The sequence below is a fragment of the Boleophthalmus pectinirostris genome, unplaced genomic scaffold (assembly GCF_026225935.1).
Source record: "Boleophthalmus pectinirostris isolate CB_2022bp ecotype Guang Dong unplaced genomic scaffold, ASM2622593v1 HiC_scaffold_9, whole genome shotgun sequence".
Classification (NCBI taxonomy): domain Eukaryota; kingdom Metazoa; phylum Chordata; class Actinopteri; order Gobiiformes; family Gobiidae; genus Boleophthalmus; species Boleophthalmus pectinirostris.
This window is the reverse complement of record NW_026571541.1, coordinates 24,800,926-24,824,877: the sequence shown is the minus strand read 5'-3', so window position 1 is coordinate 24,824,877 and position 23,952 is coordinate 24,800,926. Positions and strand designations below refer to the sequence as shown.

Here is a 23,952-nt window from a genome sequence, read left to right as displayed (position 1 = left end):
TTTAAATTGTTAATAACTATCCAAATCAAAATTTTATTTATTACACTTTATTTCTATAGCACATTTTACAAACAAAGCAATTTTCCAAAGTGCTCCACAGAGATCATAAAATGAAGACAACTAAAAAGGTCAATTGCTAAAGTTTGGTCATACCAGTCCTAAAACAATAGAAAACAGTTAAATCAAAATAAAAGCAAAACCATAAAAAGCAGTGAATGAGTAAAATAAATCAAATAAATAAAAGACACAGAGGACCAAACAACACATGTGGTGTTAAAAGCCAGAGAATAAAAGTGGGTCTTGAGGTGAGACTTAAAATAGATTGTTCCAGAGTTTGGAGCAGGTCACAGAGAAGACCCTGTCCCCCCTGGTTTTAAGTCTTCTTAGGCACCATGAGCTGGAGCTGGGCCTTGGACCTCAAAATGCATGTGGTGTGTAAATTTGGATGAGGTCCGAAATGTACTGTGGGGCCAGTCCATTCAAAGCTTTAGAAACAAACAATAAAATCTTAAAATCAACTCTAAAACGAACTGGGACCAGTGCAACAATGCTAAAATCGGGGTAATGTGCTCATGTTTTTGACAACAGTCCTAAATTGCCATCATCCTTAAACTCATGGATAGGCAACATTTTGAGAACTTTTTTACCAGTGAGGTATTAATAACTGCTTTTTACTATTCAAAACACATAATATTTAGTTTTAAGTTGTTAATCACTATGGCAATAGTCCTAAAGTTGTTAATTACTATGGTAAAAGTCCTAAATTGCCCTCATCTTGAAACTCATGGATATTATCTGTACACAACTGTATGGGATTGGGCCAGATTTATACAATATACCAACATAACACATTTCAGAACATGCAGATGGGCAACACAAATCTCCTTGTATCAATGCAGTACTCACCAATACAAGTGCGTCCATCAGTGTGCATGCGGAAGCCCTCACTGCACTCGCAGTGGTAAGAGCCGGGGGTGTTGACACAGGTCTGCTGGCATCCTCCATTCATCTCCTCGCATTCGTCCACATCTACAGAAACAAACACCCATGACCTCTATTACACCAAAGAATTCCAGTAAAATCTACAAGAACCATGAGCGGCAAACATCAAAGTGACAACTAGGAATGTCAATTAGTGTACGGAGCAAGCACACTTCAGCAGAAAGACCAGTAAATGCTGGAATAGGCTTTGTCTTAGCAATGGAGCAATACACTGGCAGCTGTGGGAATTTTTTACTATATTCACATACAAACATTTACAGTGTTCTGTTTAATGCTACCATCAATTTTTATAGCTGCCTAATTCTTTTCACTGAGCCAAAACAGAACCGCATTGTTCATAATAACCGTGCAATTAGTAGTAAATATGCCATATGCTATGTCTTTTTCTGTTGCCCATCTTGTTTTGGAAAGAGCAAAGTCAATCCAACTGTTTGTGATTTAAAGGAGCAGATTTAAGAAGTGGCTTCTAAAACAAAGTTCAGTCACAGACAAGTTGGAAATATGTATGTGTACAGACCCATAAGGGTAGCATGATGATGTTCAGTACTTTGATGTAAAACTAGATTGAACTAGTTCACACTTAAATTAAAGGTGTACTGTGTAACTTTTCTAGTGGAGTATAAAAGCAGGGGTGTTTTGTCTTCCTTGCAGTATCAAATTCAGTACTGTGTCTTTTCAGATACTGATGAGATGTTAGGGATGTGGCAACAATGGCAATTATAATCGTAGGAACTAAAAAAAATTGTAACATTAAAAGCCAAAGTTGGTCATTTCACTTCCACCTATTGTAAACCTAACCTTTTATTTGGTTGTGTGGTGAAACTGGCACATCAAGTAGGAGGCAGACTTAACAATAAAAATGTGTCTTAGCAGACAAAAACGTATTAAAACAGACCTCAGTTGTAAATGTGAAATAACTTAGTCACAAATAAACCGTTCAAACTAATTAAGAGAATAAGTAATGTAAAGTAAATGCAATGCATCAACCATGTTTACCGAACTACACAAACATCATCCCAAATTCATTAAACCACACTACCTTTTATACAGTCCTCGGCAGGAAGGACCTGCCCCCAGGTAAGTACCATTTCCTTCAACAGATAATGATTCAGATTCAACTGTAGCAATACACCAAAATCTAGCTGGTTACTTTATGAAGGCCGAAGTCCCTTTAAACAGTGTGTAAAATAAGCACAAAAATACATAAACCAAATACACAAACAATGAAACAAAAAAGGAACTCCAACTAATTCTCCCCTCCACATGGTCTGGCCCACAGCCTCCCCCAGAGGTTTTAAAAATGGCTGACCTGGTACATGCCCCCTCTTTAGTCTCCAGACCATGTGGAAGAACAAGGCAAGTTTGTGAATGTGTAACTGAAATTAATTAACAAATAAAGTATATTTACATTAACAATGCATGTGTGATAATTAAATAAATAAACTGGGTTGTATAACAAATAGTTCAGTTGGATATGGTAACTTAACAAAAGTGCCAAATTAAACAAATTAATGTGAGTTTAAAGGAATAAAGGGTCACTTTCCCACATGATGTTTATTTCAAATTACCTCTACTTTCACATTCAGGGAGTTTCTTATCTTTTAGGGTGACTGCAAATACTTTTTATGTTCCTTCTCACAATGATTGTAAAATTAGCAGACCAGTGATGTCACATTTTAATCAGGTATCTGCAACCACTCTCTTTTGAAAGACTGGACCTGTACACTGTCAGGAGGAGGCAGAGAAGGTCAAACATAATCCTTCTATTGTTATCGTGACTTAATGGCTCTCATGAGGATGAAGTTTTTAAGGTTGGGATAACATTAGCTGAGACCTTGTAAGTGCAAAGTATAATCAATGATCTTTCATTTAGAGGCATATGGGAATGATTGGTGCAACAAGGAGCATCACTTTAACTGGGAAGACAATTATAGAGTTACTTTCTTCAATTTCTATTTAAAGCATCTTATAACTTTCAGTGTAGCATCTAGCATTGTCACGATGCAAACATTTTGAAACCAGGAAAGGGCTCTCTTCTTTAATTTTGATACCACAAAGCTATAATAAAATAATAAAATAGAATCTTTTTCAACACAAATAGTATTTAGTCATAATAACATGTGATCTTAAACTAATTATTATATAGATCCGGATCTTTAAAACTATTCAGGTAAGGTCTGACAGTGTGTATTTAATGTTATTTTTTACTGCACTTCAAATGAGTATCTACTTTTGATACTACTGTATTTTTCAGACTAGAAGTTGCACTTTTTTCATGGTTTGGGTGGTCCTGCGACTTATACTCTGTTGCGATTTATATATTAAAATTTTCACACTGACAGCCTCGAGAGAGCGCTCTAGGCTTCTGTGCCAGTATCTGCTGCTCCTATTACTCCAGTACTACTCTCACTTCGCACTCAGTTGCACATGTCTCCTGCAGAAAAAGCTGCTGTCCTTCTGCAAGTAGTGAAATATGCAGCTGTAAATGGTAATCGAGCAGCAGAAAGGAAGTTTGGAGTGACCAAGAAACTTGTGAGGGACAGGCAGAAAGTGGGGCTGGAGAAAACAAGCTTCACAGTAAGCGGGAGGGTGCGCCATGCAACTTTCCTGGAAGTCATTGGATGGATCAGCAAAGCGTGGACTTCAGTGAGAACCTCCTGTCTGGATTCAGAAAGGCCTAATTCTAACTGGAACTGATGCTGAGTCTCACAACAGCTACACAGAAGGGGAAGTGGCGCTCTGTTTACCTCCAGAGGTCGCGGAGTTGCTCAGAAGTGACACAGAGGATGAAGAATTCAATGGATTTAGTGATGTGGAGTGAGATTGGGGGTTTGATAAACGTATGTTATGTGGTTTATGCTATAATTATCTGAATAACTGTTCATATGTTACATTAACATATTAACGTCTATTCAGCCTGTTGTTCTCTGTTCTGTTGTTATGACTGTAACTTGCCTTTCAAGATGAAATGTCAGTTTCTGGTCTCTGATTTTATAAAATACAAATTCCCAAAAAAGTGCAACTTATAGTCCGGTGCAACTTATACATGTTTTTTCTTCTTCATTACGCATTTTTTGGCTGGTGTGGCTTATACTCCTGAGTGACTTATAGTCTGGAAAATACAGTACTTTTATCAATATCTGGGTAACAATACTTTCATTACGTTCATTACAACTCTAGCTGTCTGAGAAATGATATACATATTTATTTTCTGCTTTCCATTTTGACCATAAATAGCCTCACGCCAACACAATCACTCTGGACACCTCTGGGGACCATCCAGTATCTACAAGTATAATGTAATGGAGTGAATGATGAATGGTTTAACGTGCAGTCCAAGCAGTGTGCACGCAATCAATTAGTTTCCAGAATATTGCCGTGAATTCCCGGGCAGAGGTTGTATTCTGCAGACAGGAGCCCCTCGCATACCTGAACATGCTCTACTCAAGGACAAATACAGCCTATAACTGCACATCTGGACAAGGCATCAGCTGCTTGTCCTGCCTGTTTCACTGCACTGTACTGATGACAAAGTGAGTGTGCAGAGCCAGAGCAGAATACACTGGGCTAACATTAGGAACATGTGGTTTGGTTTACATGCAAAACCAGCACTTATGGTTTCTGAAGGTCAAAGCATTTTACACCTACAGGTAATGGCTGAAAATTTACAAATACAATGCTGTGTGTTTGTGTGGCTGAGTAACAAAGCAGAGTTGTTGTACCAGATGAACAATAATTATAGGGCTGTAACAACTAATTGCAAAGACCTTGTACTGCAGTCTGCTGTTAACAAATACAATACTGTTATTGTCCACATGTATGTAGCATTAAGTCTTATTTAATATTTGTTTAAATATGTTGCCGGCGCCCTTGCTGTTTTTTTTTTTTTAAATGTGCTATAATTATAACTGAATCTGGTTTGCCAGTGCATAAACAGACAGAGTTCATCAGAATTCAATCAGAGGCTGTACTAGCATTGAAGATTGGCTGCAGGTTCTGGGGTTTAAGTAGTGAGGGTTCATATCAAAGAGAGGCATTTTAGATTAAACCAAATGAATTTCAGCATTGAACTGGCAGCCCTTGGCAGACTCATAAAGTATATCCAGTGTTTTTTAATCAAGAATAAATCTGCAATCCAAAATGTTATCAGTAAAAGCTAGATCTGATTTCAACATGACAACTGTTCACAAAATTGTCCTAAAAGGTCAGTTTATTTGAATATAGCTGAACGTAGATGACAAAGATCAGTTTAGAAAGGCAAAGATAAAGATCATTCACTGTCTTTTTTGGATTTTTGAGTATGAAGAGTCTTAAATCAAGAATGGTCAAATAACAGATTATGTAAAGAAACTGTTAAATGGTAGTAACATTTTGGAATGGTATGTAGGTTAATGCAACTTTACAACTTCTTAAATGCTTGTGTCAGGTGGTTCACTTCAACATCAAGAAAGGCACTTGTGCAAATCCACTGGAACAACCCCTCTGACCTCATAACTATTAGGGCTGATGGCCTTTAGTCCTTCAGTCAGCCAGTGGCATATTAGTCAGCCACAATTTAAATTAGTTAAGAATTGAGAATAAGAAACTGCAGAAATGAGAAGGCGTAGACATAGATGGCTGAAGATTTGGGAGTTAATCATGATTTTAATCTGCTTTTACATATAAATGGCCTGTTTCCTACTTTCCTGTAGTTTTTTTGCATGAACTCCTGTGTGGTTGTAGTCTTGAGAGTGCAGTTTGTGTCACATACATGGCCATACAGAGATAGTAAAAAGTGCTTTTGAAGTTTTACTCCACTGTCCCCTTTAGACAACTGTAGATCCAATGGCTACTTCCAAAATACAAAGCATATTTTTAGATTAGAATTGATTTTCATTTGTTGAATTCTTACCCCATCCACTCTGCATCTGTATCCAAAACAAACTATTTGTATTACACTTTCTGTCTGGCCTCTTTTGTTCTTCCACACTTTTGCAAAGGATTTGTCAAAGTTAACACTCATTTGTTGCATGAAAGGATTTCAGCGGAGCAGACAATAGCCTGAGTGTTGTCTGTGTAGCAGTAAGGGCAGCATTGGCTGAGGTGAAGCCAGTGTCAGGGGTCATAGGGCTGAAGGTCTCTGCAATAAACTGAGCTGACCAAGCATCTGAGTGTGCACAGAGATACAGGCTGTACCTTGCCAAACAGCCAGACAATCAACAGGTGGTCTTTGGGAGCCGGGCAGGATCACGGAATAGACTAAAAGGATATGACATGAAGAGTTTGCTTTGGCCATAAAAAACTATTGTGGTTGAAATGTGGTGACTTTGTTTCTGTTCTTTGACAAAAACGTCCACTCAAGCAGTCAAAACGTATTAGAATAGTAAGGGCCATTTTGTAAACTAGACATCCCTCACAGACTTCATAAAAACTAAGATATGTTAATGAAACCAAATAAAGTGGTGCAGAGGTTTAGGAGTGTTTCAACATTTTAATTTTAATTTAATACTTTAACATTCAGAAAGTTTCTTATCTTTTAGGGTGATTGAAAATGTGTTTGTTCCTGTGAATAGTCATACTTTTTATCTTCCTTTTCACTATGATTGTAAAATTAAAATGTGACGTCTGCTAATAAGGTAGGTGCAACCACAGACTTCATAAAAACTAAGAAATGTTTATGAAACCAAATAAAGTGGTGCAGAGGTTTAGGAGTGTTGCCCCCCCCCCTGACGGTGGGTTGTTAATTTGCTTCTCACTCGACCAAGTGCATACTGCTGCTGTGCTCTCTGGCAAGAGATTTTCACTTCTAGGACCAGGACTCCACTCCAAAAAAGATTCTAATCTTAAGACGTTCGTAGTTCAATTAATTTCAATAAATCATATAATGAGACGGTATCAGGTAATGAGATGGTCTGTTCCAGAATATCTTAATCTTAAACTCTCATTTTAATACTATGTGTACAGTATTTTAATAGTATACACAGTCTATGGTTAAATGGTTAATGGTCACATTTTTATACAGCGCTTTTCCACTTACTCAACGTGATTTAATCAAATAACCATTCACCCAGTCACTCACACATTCATACACACATTCTTACACCAGTGTGCAAAGAGAATGGGGGCAAGGTGGGTTAAGTGTCTTGCAAAAGGACACCACAATGGCATTCATCACCTGTGGGTGCTGGCATCACACCTTAACCTGTAAATCTGTTAATCTAACCACTCAACCAATGATATTTATGTTGAAAGCAGGATTTGAACTGCCAGCCTTTGGATCAGTGGATAAACACTTGAGCTGCTGCCTTTAATTGTTTTGTTTTTTTAATATTTGATAGTATGTGTGGAGTACTGCAATTTACAGCCATTTATGAGTACTTTGAGTCATAAGTTATTAGTTGTGTAATGATATCCAAGTCTCACGATACGATATCATCATGGTATGAACCTCACGGTACAATATATATTGCGATATCATGGTAATGCTCATGATATGGTGGGGAGGCTCACGATTCGGGATGTAACAATATACAAATCTTTGTACGATATTTTCACAATATACTTCTCAAGATATTTATTGCGATATTTGTTCCAAAGAACTAAGATTTAAAAGTGTTTAGAACTGTTATTTCTTCTTGTAGTCTGCACTAAAATGGAGCAAAGAATGATGGTCTATGTAGTTCCCTCTGTCTTTTTTAGCTATTGCTGTACCATAACTTTTAATTTAAGCCAAGAGACTTGTAATTAGTGATGGTCTACGATATTATTGTGAGAACTTTGACGATACAATATCACAATACTTCGGTTATTGTTACATCCCAATAAGTTATAGATGAATAAATGTTTAATTTGTACAGTAAACAGACAATGTTGTTTACCTGTGAAATTAGCATGTAATATAATAATATGCCCGTGATGGACCTCTGTTTGCCTTTTTGGAAACAGGTTTTGACAAGTGGTGAAGACTAAAGTAAGATAAGATAGCTGCTGGGGAAGTAAATGGCATTAACTGTTTTTAAATGTTTGGTTAAAAAAAAAAAAGAAAAAGAAAGAAAGAAAGAAGTAAAAATGAACAGAACTTGTCAACACAAAATGACATAACAGAATGACATTTACCAGAGTAACTTCACAATTTTATGAGTTATCGTTAAATTCAAAAGAGCTTACTGTTTACGTGTACAAAAAACAGTTTTCTCATAAATATTGACCACACATTAGGAAGAAGCCGACAGCTGCTTTCCCAGTAAGTCTCTAAATGATTACAGAGTGACTATTTCCTGTCTATGAGGTTGAAGGTCACAGCAGCTTGTTCGCACCTGTAGCTCTGCAAAAACAAATGGACCTCAGAGTTTGCTACTATCTCCACACATGGCTGTAAGAGACTGCACTGTTTTTGGACTGGCACAACACTTTTTTACAACAGAGTCTAGACAGGCTAGCTTAGTCAGCCTGCCTGGTATTTCTACTGACCCAGACCGGCTTGAGCTAAATCCTAACCTCTCTGACATATAATCCAAACTAATATAATTGTGGAAATGCATGCTATGATCCTATTGAAAGTCTTTAAATTGGGGCTGCACAGAATACTGTAATATTCAAAATGCTCAGAGAAATTAAACAAAAAATACTATTTATAATGCCAAAATCGCAACTTAATTCATCTAAATCTGGATCAAAGCAAGGACTAGTGCTTCCCGCATGCTGCAAACATACACAAGAAGTGATAAAACCTATTGATACTTTGCACCTGATGCTCAAGTTAGACTTAATATCTGAGCTTTATTTTAACTCAATCTGACTAGAAAGAGCTGACTTGGTTAGAAATACAACAGGTGAGCTGATTTGCAGACACATAAACACATAAAATTACAGTCACTATCACATTTTTGTTGAAAATCAGACCTAAACAGGACCATGAACGCTCGTATTGATCACAGGCTCCTGAACATGTGTTATTTAAATCCATTTTGTATTCTTTCTGCTCTTCCTGGATCAGTGTGGTTTTCGTCCTGGCCGTGGAACACTGGACCAGCTCTACACTCTCCATCGGCTGCTCGAGGGTTCATGGGAGTTTGCCCAACCAGTCCACATGTGCTTTGTGGATCTGGAGAAGGCTTTTGACCATGTCCCTCGTGGTGTCCTCTGGGGGGTGCTCTGGGAGTACGGGGTCTGGGGCCCTTTGCTAAGGGCTGTCCGGTCCCTGTTCACATTGCCGGCTGTGAGTCAGACCTGTTCCCGGTGCATGTTGGACTCCACCACGGCTGCCCTTTGTCACCAGTTCTGCTCATTGTATTTATGAACAGAATTTCTAGGCGCAGTCAGGGGTCGGAGGGGGTCCGGTTTGGGGACCACAGGATCATCTCTACTGTTCATTAATCATAAATGATGTTGTCTTGTTGGCTCCATCAAACCAGGACCTGCAATGTGCACTGGGGCGGTTTGCAGCCGAGTGTGAAGTGGCTGGGATGAAGATCAGCTGCTCTAAGTCCAAGGCCATGGTTCTCGACTGGAAAAAGGTGGCTTGCCCTCTCCGGGTGGGTGGAGAGTCCTTGCCTCAATTGGAGGAGTTCAAGTATCTCGGGTCTTGTTCATGAGTGAGGGGGGGACGGAACGTGAGATTGACAGGCGGATCGGTGCAGCGTCGGCAGTGATGCGGTCGCTGTAGCGGACCGTTGGTGAAGAGGGAGCTGAGCCAAAAGGCGAAGCTCTCGATTTAACCCTAAGACACATGGGAAGAGCTCGGAGTAGAGCCACTGCTCCTTGACATCGAGAGGAGCCAGCTGAGGTGGCTCGGGCATCTGTTCCGGATGCCTCTTGGGCATGGTTCTGGACATGTCCCACCGGAAGGAGGCCCCGGGGAAGACCCAGGACATGCTGGAGGGACTATGTCTTTCGGCTGGCCTGGGAACACCTTGGGGTTCCCCCGGAGGAACTGGAGGATGTGTCTGGGGTGAGGGAAGTCTGAGAGTCCCTGCTTAGACTGCTGCCCCCGTGACCCGTCTCCGGATAAGCGGAAGAAAATGGATGGATGGATGGATTTTTTCTTGGTGTTTTTAAATCTATTTGTTACTGTCTGCTCATGTATGGATTGTGTCACCAGGGTAATTGCTGAACATTCCGTCAATAGAGATACATGTAGAACACCCCCAGTGTGATCTCGCTGCAAAGTATAAATTCAATATCAAGTATCAGTTCTCAGTAAAACCTCAGTACATGGCATAATTTGGAGTCTATGTACTGTCCAGGGTTACCGATTATTCAATTACTAAAAGAAGATGACAATTATTCCAATAATCAATAAGTTGCAATTAAGTGATTAACCCGTTTCAGCCCTAGTGTCCAGATTTTTGATGTTATACTGTAAGAGGGAAATCTGATTTATTATGTAGCCCTAAAACACATGCTATGATCTAATTCTATTGTTAATATAGAAAGCATGTATGATTTATTAAATAGATTAAATAGAAATTAATACGTAAACAAACCAAGGCAGAGATTTTATTGTAAGAGTAAGACAGAAAGGTTTATGATAATGAAAAATGTATTCAAGATGTTTGTTGAAACTTGAGGACAATGGGTCTAATGTAAACCATGTCTCTTCATAATGGATTTTCTGCAGTTTATGTTGTAGCTAGTAATTTAGCCCACTATGCTGTACTTTGTGTGGGAGCAGCCTGTAGCATTTCCACTAAAAATGGTGTGACTAAAGAGGAAACAAGAAGCAAAGATCGTCTAATGTAAAAAATGTTTTTGATATCTCAGATTAAATGTGCACTGTGTAACTTTTCTAGTGGAGGATACGCCACCTGTTTGTCTCCACGGTGGTGAGTATGACATTAATTATATTTATCTTCACGGACACATATAGGTTGCGCCACTTGGTCAAGTTATAAGCCTGATGTGTGAAAATGCATGTTTTGAATGGATTTTTGAATAATAGAAACACATGTAATTAAATAAAATGCAGATAAGTTTAATGCAACACAGTGGAACATTCAGGCAAAGCTGTAACATCTCCATGGAGACAAGCAAAAAAGTTACACAGAGAAGCTTTAAACAATCTTAGTTCTGTTGAGTTGTGTCTGAGGACTTTGTCCAGGACCCTAAAAACTCAGAATAATATTACATCGATTATCTACCACCTTGAGAATGCCAAATTTTGTATCAACTCAGAAGCCTGGTTAGTACTGGGATAGGAGATCTCTGAAAATACTTAGCTTGAGAATTCACCAACTGTGAGTTTTGTAGGCTGATGCAACAAAGGAGAATGCCTGGAGTAAACCTATTCAGACCCAGTGAGAACATAGACTGATTAATCAGCCGGTTTCACTTTGTGGAAACCTTGTGACCTCACAGCATTAGGATTTGTGCACTTGAGATTAGGCAGGTACTTTTTTTTATTTAACAAATCACTGCTATGTGGTGGTGACGTATGTAATGTGCCAAATCCCGTAGGAAGAAGGACAATAACGTCTTCCCCCTTAATAAAATTCACCAAACATTCTCCTTGTTCCGGATTTAAATCCTTGATCTCGGGAATCGTTGCCAACATAAAATGTATGGCTTTGTTTACATCCATGTCGACTGCTTCGTTTACTGTTGTGCTGTACCACAAAGGTTGGGATTGCTGAGATGAGAAGCACTAACTATCTGAAATTTTAATGGGCCTGTCACGATAACAAATTCTGAAGTTCAATATATTTCTGTAAATATAAATAATAATCGATAATATTTAAACTAATTCATACCATTGACACAATCACCCAAGTCACAAAAACTACAAAATGTCCAATATTTTCAAACCATGAGCTGCAATAAACAAACAGAAGAATGAAACACTTTAGTAGATGTCACAGAACTTTCTATAGTATAAATCTTATCTTATCTTAGAGCCAAAAAATAATAAATATCTACCTAGTGCAAAGAAAATGTACACATGATAAATATTGACCCCCGCTTTCTTATATTGAAGTTGATATAGTAATTATTGTGACAAGTCTGCATGTTACAGTACGGCCATCTTACCTTGACAAGACTTGCCATCAGGGCCCAGTCTGCTCCCCTCCGGACACTTGCAGTAGTAGCTCCCGATGACGTTACAGCAGTAGCCCTCACAGCCGCCTTGGTCCACTTCACATTCGTTAACATCTGAAAGAAAAGCATTATGGAGCCGACTGAACCAACACAATGCACAGTGCACAAAACAGCAGCTCAATCATGTGCGACAAGACAGCGGACATTTGACTCTTTTGAGCTCCGCTTTCTTAATCCTCGCGGGGTTCCGTCCTGAAGTTTTATTTACATCTTAAAGGAGAGAATTGTGTGGGAGGGTACTTTCACTCTCTCCCTCGCCATTCTCACAATCTGTCATTGCGAGTTTAAATTATAGTGAAAATCTTTAAGCGAAAGTGCAGGATATTTGAATTGAAACCAGGGATATCACATTCACAAGGTAAGTCTATAGATTTTTTGTGGTATGAAAAAACACAAATACGATTGTTGTTGTAGACACGACTGTTAAAATTTTCTTAAGGGTGCAATATGTAACTTTTTGGTTGGGAGTCCATCACCTGCTTGTTTATATGAATATGCCATTGCTCTGCCTGGAATGTTCCACAGTATGGCATTAAACAGCTCTACCTTACATTTAATACCTAGAAAAACAGGCATTCTGGTCTAACCTGGTCTGGTTTGGTCTCCATGAGGAAGGTTTAAAGCTGTACCGTGAAACATTCCAGACAAAGCAATACCATCTCCATGAGGAAAATCATTTGAATGCATGTTTTTCTAGATATTTTTTAGCTATAAAATCAATTATAATTGAATAAATGTAAGCTAGAGCTGTTTAATGCCATACTGTGGGACATTCCAGGCAGAGCAATGACATTACCATGACATTACCATGGAAGCAAGCAGGTGACAGACCCCCAACCAAAAAGATACACAGTGCACCTTTAAGTTGTTCCTGATAAAGTGTTGATTTTCATTCAGTCTATATTTTTTGTTAATGATAATTACACCTGTTCAGTCCAGTGTTTCCTAACCAGTAGTACACATGTATGCAAGCAGTTACCAGAAGGAATACTTGGAATGGCATCACATTTTAAAAGAAGAATACAAAATGTTCCTTGTAGTTCATTTCACATCCTTCCAAAAACTGAAACTGGAGTTGTGTTTTGCTCCATTCACAGATGATTAACAGACAAACCCTGCATATTTAGTGTGTTTTTCCCATACTGAAAACACTTGTGATGCCATATGGTAATACACCAAGTGCTCCACTGTGTTTTTAAACTGCATACACCTTCAATAGAAACATTTGGATAATTTCATCCCTGAAATTGCAGATCTCTACTGAACAAAAGGCAAAAGGTAGCACTTGGATTGCACTATAGCATATACTTGGAAACTACTGCTTCATGACATCACAAGGTGGAACAGAGCTTTGTTATGAATGAAACAAAACAACACTAGATATGTTTTTGATGAGATAACAACATTTGAACATGGCTTAAAGCTCAATTTTGCGAAATATTGGACAAGAAAACAGTAACAATTGATAATATAGCTTACTATTAAAGTAAACTGATTTATTTACCTACTATCTGAGTTGGGGTTTACTCAGACTGTGACAAAATGGTTGGGAATCACTGGTCCATAGCAGCAGTTCAACAACATTAGTTCAGCTCGATCTAAAGCCTGTGTTGTCTTACTTTCCTTGGCACAAACTGTTTCTTTCCCATGCTATTATTATTTAAGACTTCCCTTTGAACACTATTATCTATATCAGATTAAGGATATAAAATGCAGATATCGCCACAGTGGACCACAAAGCCCTACAGATTTTAACACAAAATGAATCACTTATGCTGGCACTTCCTGATCATCGGGGACGAAACAGAGGAAATGAAAGTGAACTCCACTGCTCTGTCCCCATCTGTAAAAAGTATTTAATAGGACCTCTCAGCTTTGGCAATCACCTGGAGATTTCACATGGAGAACTTAGTGGAAAAAGGATAGGTGATAGGAGGAAAACAAGGAATGTGTTGCATGCCGAACAGCACTAGTTTCAGTGATAGCCTCCATAAAACCTCGGTAAGTCTATAAATAAAGGCATCTGGTCATTACTTGGCTTGTAATTAAGTTTCAACTTCACCCTAAGCTTTTTAATCACAGTAGTATAGAATTTTAACACAAAGTCTTCCCCAACCTCCCGGTGTTTTGGTATTTAAACAAAGGTTAAAGGTAGAACAAGAACCATTAGGACTTCAGTTGTGCAGTTTTGTTTCTTTTTGCCAAATATTTATGGCAATATGAAGAGTCTAATATGTTTTTTAGATAAGACAAACATAAGTCAACTGAATGACTTCTCAAGCCACATTCAGACAGTACCATAATTTGTTTAGTCCAGTGATGCAATGCAATGCAATGCAAAAAAATAAATAAATCTAGCCAATGATGAATTGGCCTGAATTAAGAAAGTTTTATCATGATTTGAGTACATTTCACTTGACAAGTAAAATTATTTGCCAGTGGAACAAGACTTTATGTACTTAAAATATGAAAATACATCTTGCTACACTTAAAATAAGAAAAACAACTTTTTGCACTTTAAATAAAAAACAAAATCTAATGTTGCTTGAATTTAAAAAAACACACTTATTCCATTGGCAGATAATTTTACTTGTCATGTTGAATCTACTCAAATAAAGTACAGTTATCTTAATTTAAGTAATTTTAACTTACCTAGATAATATATATCTATATGAAAAAAATAGGTAATTGGTCAGCCATAATTTTGAACAAAGTAAAATTACAAAGTTTTAGTGCTTCACTCATTGATTCTACAGAAGTCTATGATGTATTTCAGTCTTCTGTGAGTTTTTAATAATTTTTTTCCTTTTTTTTTTCCATATAAGAAGTCATGTTCGTTTTGATTCGGACCGTGCATGCCCCCAATTGGTTAATTCGCCTGTCAATCACGGCCATCAGACATTGGAGAGATACAACCATGACCAGATGATCATAGAGTAGTGAACAACTGTATGCTGGACCCCCGGCAGTGGCTGCATAGCTCTCTTTTGTCAAATGAGAATTCTCCTTTTATAATGTTTCAGTGCACTGTGTATCCCATATGAGTACACAGCAATGGAGAAATTCAATTCTGTCAACTGGACAAAAGTTTTTGATCGACTTTTGTCCAGTTGACAAAATTGAATTTCTCCTTTGCTATGGATTCTACCTGTCTAACTGTATGAGTACAGTTTTGAGTTTTAAGATGTTTTGATTTAAGATGTAAAAAACAAGCATTTGTAAAGCTATTATTCAAAACTATTGTGGGTAAAGTTAACAAACAGTACTGATACCAAGCAACCTGAATGTACAGGTTAGAGAAAGACACTAGATGAACAATCCACATGTCCTCAGAAACTAAGGATGGGTCGCCATAATCATGACACAGGCCACACCCACACTTGGTTTCAAAGGTAATGCAGGTCACGTTGGCTTTGGCATCTCATCTACAGCAGCAAATGAAGTGTCCTTACCTGCTGTCACATGACTGTCACTGTCAGCCAATGCCTGCTAACCTTGCTGCTTTATTTATATCATTCTCTCTCTAATCCAATAATAACTTCTGATACATGCAAACCCACCTCCACCCCATAGCGGCATAACCATCAGCCACATCAACCTCTCTCCATGTTCTTCTCTTCACTAATGTCTATACAGTAAACATCAGAGTAGAAATACTGATATACTTAAATAGTTACTCACCAGAGACGTGGTTGTACTAGTATTTTTCATTTACTCATAAAAAGGTGTCACAGGATTTTGCTCCCAGTGCCCTGCCCCCTACACTTCTTCCCTCTGATCTCCACTGCCCTAATGAACTCTCCATATCAGCTTATGGTCACTAGGCATCAACATCAGGGCACTAAGCTGATGCATTAACACTTTACTTTTCCCTTTAGAAAGCAAGAGACAATTCCTGCAGTAAAGAAGGTGTCTGTGATGTACTGATTATAATGTACCTCCCATCTCCATGCAGCTGGAAAAACATCCGCAACATTCTTCATGGTACAAGATTCCATAAGGATTCTTCTAGAGTTTATTCCTTAAAGGTCCTATATTATGCAAAATTGACTCTGGTGAGTTTTGTGCTGTTACTTCCTCAAAAATATCCCTACAGTTACGTTATGTTTCATTCACACATGTTTGAGTAACCCTTTATTATTATCTACATCTCCAAAGCTCAAAATGCTCCACCTTGTGATGTCATGAAGCTGTAATTTTCAAGTTAACAGATACATTTTTACCTTTAGTTCAGAAGAGATAAAGAATTCCAGGGCTGAAATTATCTAAATGATTCTAGTGGAGCACTTCCTGTATTAGTGTTTGTGAGAAGTACTCAGCCTAAATATGCAGGGTTTGTGCGTTAAATGTGCATGAATGAAACAAAACACATCTCGGGGTATGTTTTTGATGAGGAAACAACATTATAACATATCAAAAAATAGCATCATATGGACCCTTTCAGGTGTCTCTATGCAACACTACATCATCTAATAAGCATAAGACTGATTTATAACAAGAAGCAGAAAGGATAAATGCCTTACAGGAATATGGTGTATGAACAGCCGACGACTCCCACTGGATTTGATAATATATTATATGTGAAATAGTAAGACAAAACAAAGACAATTATTGTTCTTTTGGGATGTGTAAATAACAAGAAACCATTGCTTCAAGTAATACAGCCAAATTGATTTTCACCAAATTCAAGAGAGTGGGTAGAAATGGAAAAGAGTGCAACCGTGACATCGGTTGTATCTCCCAGGGTGTGGGTCAGTCCAAACATGTTGAAGATAGTAATAAAATTGCATTATGGTGCTTTTAAGTTTTTATTTGACATTTTATAGACAAAAATGCTCATTCCAGGAATATTTTACCATCACCTATTGTTACATTCTGTCTGTGTTTGATTAATTTACTCTGATTAGAAAATGACCCCTTCAGATTAAATGAAACATAGACCTGTATTTATTGTTATTTACATGTTTTGGCTATGGCTAACTAGGGAAAAATATTAGAGATTTACGATTAGGAAAAATATCTGACACACAAATACATTGTTTCCCAAAGACTGGGTTGCCTTGGGACCCTCAGGTGGGTTGCAAGAGATTTTCAAATTTCACTTTTCACTACATCACTCCAAAAATGCAGACAGGCCCACTTATCTCATTAGAAATGGTGAAATGTTAAGACAGGTCTTGTATAATTTATAGTCTTTTTTAATTATTTTATTGACTATTTTGTTCCAATATTGCTGGTTCAACTGAATGTTGAAAAGAAAAAGAAATGGGCTACATTTAATGTCCAAATAGGTGATTTATTGATCCTTTTTATTGCTGGTTCAGTTTTCCATTGTTTAAAACTTGAGTACAGTTGTCCTTCACTATAACGTGGTTCACCTTTCGCAGCCTAGCTGTTTTGTTTTCAATTTTGCATGCTTTTTGTATACTGGGCGGGTGCGGGTCTCCAAAAATGGACCCATGCAGGACTCTGTGGAATAAATTAATCTTCTGTTCTTTACATAAAGAAGGAGGAAGATAACATAAGGTCATAGCAGAAATAAGTTTTAAGAAGGATGCAAAAAGGGTTGTAACTGTTCTGTCTGAGAAAAGTGTATAAAGTGTGTGGTCAGAGGTTTTACAGCCTTAAAACATATATAATAACTGTAAAATATAAAGCAGACTACGGATTTCGCCTATTGGGGGTTATTTTTAGAATGTAACCCCCGCGATAAACGAGGGACCACTGTACCGTAATACTATTTGTTCAGAGAGACACGATCACTCAGTCAACAATAAAATATCCTTATTAATGTTCAATAATGGTCAAATGCACCTTTATTTTGTGATTTACAAATAATGTCTATTGATGTCGTGAAGATTTGTGACTTAAAATATAGGTCCCCAGAAAAAAAGTTTGGGAAACACTGCACTAGTACAATAATCATGTTTCTTTCAGCACACGTTTGACTAGATCTAAACCACAGAGTTATCTGTTTTTATGAAGAATAAGATAAAAAGTGTAGAATATGATGGTACATAAAAAAAAAAAAAAAAAAAATGCTGGAGTTGTGTTGTGTAATATAGGATCTTTAACCTGCTTGGAAGGTCATTTACAATACAACCTAATGACATGTCAACTGCCAACTGCACCTCTACAGCCTGTTTCATCCACCAGAGTCGTAAATATATCCAGATGTGTCCATTCTCACATAAGCTGCATAACCTTCAGTGTTTCTTTTCTTTATTAACTGCCCATGCATCATTACATCTACCACTCCGCACTCCCCTCGCATCTCTCCACTTCTGCCCACTCCTTCACCTGTTACCATGACCTGCACAAGACGGACAACGCTATCCATGCACACATAGCTTATAAGCTTGGATCTGCGCAATATCACCCTAGCCTCTTGTCTATAAGGGACAATAAACAACCTTGGAGAAGATGAAAGCTCTCGACATGTCTGTGAATATGGACTTCTGAGTGATAGTTTCCAGGCTAAATCTGTCTGTTAAGAATATGTGATCCAAGTACATCATTTTGAGGTGAAGTTCAGTTCATTCCAAGCAATAAGGCTCCTTTTGACTTTTGGCCAATCAATCATCTTTTCCTCTATACAGCATGAAAGTTCACATCACACTCCACGTATGACCTACCTCAATGAATGTTGCATAAGTTAATTCAGTTTTATATGGTACATTGCAATTCAAATTGAAAACAAAGATTATTATTAGCTTGGATGACCTTGCGTTTTCCACAGGCCAAAGTACAGTTTCTGCGGTTCTCGTTATTGACAAAAAGTAGGTCCATTTTCAAACATGTCAGAAGGCCAGTACATTTTTTCCTGTCCCTAAAAGGCTATTAGGAATCCACAGGCGGTAAATCAATCAAGTCAATTATTGATCTCTTATGGAGGAAATATTAACAAGTAGGAAATGCAGATGTAAATGATACTGAAAATATAATTCAGAGCAACTTGACCCCATACAGTTCAAGCTCACCAGGACCAGGCTGTCGGTAGTAGTATGGCAATATTTTAACTGAAAAATGTATGATTCTTGGAAAATTCTTGTGCAAAAAAACCGAACTTGCATTTATTTTGAAATAAGGGAAAACCACCTGGAGGAAACTTCTGAAATCCACATATAAGCTCAGTCTGGGAATTGAACCCAGTCTCTGCTTTCTGACAGTCCACTGCGCCACTGTGTTCAGAGCTCATTGTCCGGTTAACCAGTGTGAATTGTGCAGCAAAAATGTACACAGTGAACTAATTCAGTGGGTATCTGTCACACGAAGGAAACAGACCATCAACTTTCAGCTAAGAAACCATTTTCCAAGTGTTTCCGTAAGAGTAAATGGACATATATTTCATCAAACCCTATCAATCATGACTTTTAAATATATAATACTGTTCAAAATGTAACATATTGGAACAAGTTGACCTGCATGGGGAATATACCAACATCTTTGTATTAGGCAACGTTTATATGATGACGGTCTGAACAGAACACGCAAAAGTGGCGTCACATTTTCAGTTTTTATTCCATGTTTAGACGAGCGTTTTCGGGAGGAAAACTGCATACATATGGTGACGCAAAAGTGTGTAGAATCTGATTGCATGCCAGGCGGCTAGGTGGTGATGTATGTGATGTAAACGCATATGCGGCGTGAGCAGATCTGATCAGAGTTTAGCGTCTTGGGCAGTGTAGACGGAAATGCTACGGTGGAGTGTATTCAACTTTTCTACTCTGGAGGGTGGTTTCAGGTTTTTGCTTTTTTAAGCCCCAAAAACGCAGTCACCGTCTAAACAAAAGGCACTTCCAATAAAATATTTTGTAGTTTTTACGCTCCAGCATTCTCGTGTAAACAGGCCCTTAGTCTTGTCACAATAAAAATATTTGAAAATATGGTAAATGGTCACATTTTTTTTTTATAACTTTACCAACTGACTACTAGTATGTAAATGAGCATTTCTCTCAACATTTCTAAATATTGTTGAGCTGCAATAAATAAATGGCTGAATACAACACATAAGTAATTTGGTTTTAATTTTAGTGCATAAATCAACCTTCTTCAGCTCAAATCTTATCATATTGCCAAAAATATAGCCAAAATGTTCCCACTAGTACAAAGAAAAGGTGCACACAATAAATACTGATCCAAAAAATTATTGTTCCATCCATCATATTGAACATTGCAGAATGATGAAATCCAGCCATTCACAAATCCCTTAAATAATAGCTGTCACTTTTGCAATCAAAGATAAAAACATGCCTGAATTTCAATATTTTGTAGATTGGGTTGATTAAAAATGAAATCTTACCCAAAGGTTGTATTGCTCTCAGCTTGATGAATGGTGTTATTGTTTTCTTGTGTATAATTGTTGTGATGTTTTGTGATGGATGATGGTCTGCGGGGAATACAAAATTTCTTCCATCCTCAAATCATTTATATCTGCTGTTTATTGTTTATAGTTTGTTAATTGTTCTGTTTGTTCAAATGTTCTTCCAAATTATGTTGTGCAGATAGAAATAAACAATAAAAATGACCAAAATATTGCACAGTGCAGTATTTACTCGCATATGACCAGTAGTTACCTCGCACATCTGCTAAAGTAACTGTGATGTGTTTCCGAAAGACAGAAGGAGAGTGAATGGCTGGAGCAGACGGACAGAGATGTCAGAGTGGAGTTATGTGCCTTATGTTCAGCACTATGCAAATGCTTGGCATCTGCAAAGGGAAGACACTCTGGAAGGTTTCGAAAGAATATCCACGATTTACAATTTGAGTGAATGATTGATCAGGATCAGTCATGAAAACTGATTTTAGTGATTTAATGTATGCCACTGAAACTCAACATAAACAAAACCATAGATGACTTGAAAAATGGAGTGGTTGTTTTGACAGGAATTCAAACATGCCTGCATCTGCATAGCAGTGGTTTTCAAACTTTTCACACGAAGTACCACCGAAGAAAAGATTTAGCTTTCCGAGTAATCAGGTCTAAATCAGGTTTAAAGATCATATATTATGCAAAATTGTCTCTTGTGAGCTTTAAGCCATTTTAGAATGTCAAAAAGAAAATCAAAAACATAACTGGAGTTGTATTTCTGTTTCATTCACACATTTGAATAATCCTGCATTATTAGTACATCTCCAAAGCCTCACAATTCTCTATTCCACCTTGTGATGTCATGAATGGATAGTTTTCATGTTAACTAGCTACCTTTTACCTTTTTGTTCAGTAGAGATGGGCAGTTCCAGGGTTGAAATTATCCAGATGATTCTATTGAAGGCATACAGGGTTTAAAACACAGTGGAGCACTTCCTGTATTACCACATGACATCACAAGGTGGGACGAGTGTTTTCTGTTTGAGAAGAAGAAGAACACAGCCTAAATATGCAGGGTTTGTGAGTTCCGCATGTGTGAATGAAACAAAATACAACTCTTAGTATGTTTTTGATGAGGAAACACTATAACAGATCAGTAAATATAGTAATTCGGGCATGTGTAAATGTACATAAAATTGTAATAATAATAATAATAATAATAATAATAATAATAATAAGACGGCTGTGTTTTATAATGAAAAATAGGGATGTGCAATTAATCAAAATCACTGTTCAGTCATTTTTTATTGTCAATCAGCTTGGGTATTTTTACTCATCATGGGGCCTACAGCCAGTTTTTCTTCAGTAAAAGCATGTGGTTTTGAGCAGAGTTCAGACTTTGGATTAAATGTGTTTGTGTTTATTGGCAGACATTAAACCTTAAAAGGTATGGATGTTTATATTCCTGAAGCTACAATTTTCATATTCTATTCGTTTTTAGATACAATGATAATAATCAAATTCTGAAATAAATACTGTGATTCATTTTTTGTCTTATTGCCCAGCCCACAATCCAGGCTGCCATTCTGTGCATCTGTCTCTCTTTTCAATCCAGTAATGTCTGTGTGTTTAACTGTTAATACAAAATAAACCTGGGCCAATTTAAAAACACTCAAATCTGCTAACGTTTTGGACAGACAATTTGGCTATGGCCTAATGAAGTAATTTACACTAATATACGTCTGTAAGAGGGTGTTACATTACTTAACATACCATTCTCAGTGGTGGCATTAGCCTGCAAAACTCAGCTAAGGGATCCCTGCTGACCTCATTTCCACACGTCTTAACCATGTGCACAGCCAGCAAGATTTCAGTGAAGAGTAAATTTTCCTTAACTTTGCTACTGTAAATTCTGCAAGCACATGGCCCATCAGACTCTAGTATTTAACCTGGTAAACAATGGAGCCTTATGGAGACATGCTTAGTCTATGAGTGTCCTTAACATGTGGCAGCCATTACGGACTAATGAGCTTCTTCCTCAGATAGCATGGACTACTCCTCGCATTAACAGCAGGTTGTCAGGACATTTAGCCGCGGGTCGTGGGTTGTGAAGCCTTCTTTAAAACACAATACAGAAAGCAACAGTGAGAAATGAAAACAGGAAGAGTCAGCGGGTAAGGCTCGGTTTGGGTATAGTCATTCTAACTGGATAGTAAAAGAAGTTTAAAGGTCCTATATTGTGCAAAATTTACTCATGTGAACTTTTAGTCATGTTATAATGCTGTCACCTCATTGGAAACATACAAGTTGTGTTTTGTTTAATTCACACATGTTTGAGTAAAACTTTAATACATGTCCAGAGCTCAAAATGCTCTGTTCACCCTTGTGATGTCATGAAGCGCTAGTTTCTTATCTTATGTTTAGTAGAGATTAGTAATTACAGGGCTGAAATCATCCAAATGATTCTAGTGAAGGTGTTTGGAGTTCACAAACACTTCCTGTATTACCACATGACATCACAAGGTGGAACAGAGAGTTTTCTGTTTGAGACAAGAACTAACTAACCTAAATATGCAGGGTGAGTGAGTTCAACATGTGAGAATTAAACAAAACACAACTCAACAACATTATATAACATAGATCAGAAAGTAGCGTAATGTGTGCCCTTTAATTCTACACAAGTAAATTTTTTACTCATCCTTCCATTATTATTGTTATTAGGTCAACTTCATTTAGTTTTGTTGCTTTTTTCCTGTGGTAAGAAAAAAGAGAATCCAGACAATAATATTGTTTTGAGAAAATAAGGTTAAATGAAATAAACTGGACAAAGGTTTAGATTTAAAAACTTATTTGCTATAGCTCCCAACAGGATGTCAGATGTATTAAATGCATGCAAATTGTAACTGTATTTATTTACAGTAATCATAAATATCATAATAACAATCATAATCAGCATATTAAACTAGTATTTTTAGCAAAGCTGGGTTGGGACTGCCGATTATCTTCTTATAGCACTGTCTCCGAAAAACAACAGACATCTAAACTGATGATACTGATACTGATTTTCAATTTCTTTATGCCCATTTTTCTCCTATGTGCCCTATAAGGTTACTATTCCAGAATGAATGGCTATGAGATCTTCATCTGAGCATCTTAATGGTGAACGAGCATACAAGTACTATATTAAAACAACAAAAATGGTAGTGAACCACAATGAACAGTGAAATATTATAGCACTAAGTACATTTCTCTAACTTCTTTCTTTTCATGAAAAGCAAGTTCATTAGGGCACTCATCACATATATTAAAACTAGTGCTATATAACCAATACCAAAGATACCCAAAGTATTTCCAAGTACAATTGTCAGTAACTGTACTTTTGTCCAGAAGCTGAATCCTGCACCGTGCAAGCTAGAAAAATGTATGGCACTCACACCTTGAGACTCCACCAACAGGACTGTGTTTTGGTAAAGTAATCGTTTTAATGAGACCAAAATAAACTTGGACTCAGCTGCCATTACCTGCATATGGCTTCTATTATATGCTCCATACTTGAGTGTAATTGA

The 23,952-nt window shown here is 37.4% G+C and overlaps 1 protein-coding gene across 1 annotated transcript in view; it reads right to left on the bottom strand.

Moving 5' to 3' along the window:
- Positions 1-23,952, bottom strand: part of megf6 (multiple EGF like domains 6) — an 87,563-nt gene that overhangs the window by 53,076 nt on the left and 10,535 nt on the right. The window contains 2 exon segments of the mRNA XM_055166957.1: positions 907-1,029; positions 12,007-12,129. Coding sequence (XP_055022932.1) covers positions 907-1,029; positions 12,007-12,129 — 246 coding nt within the window.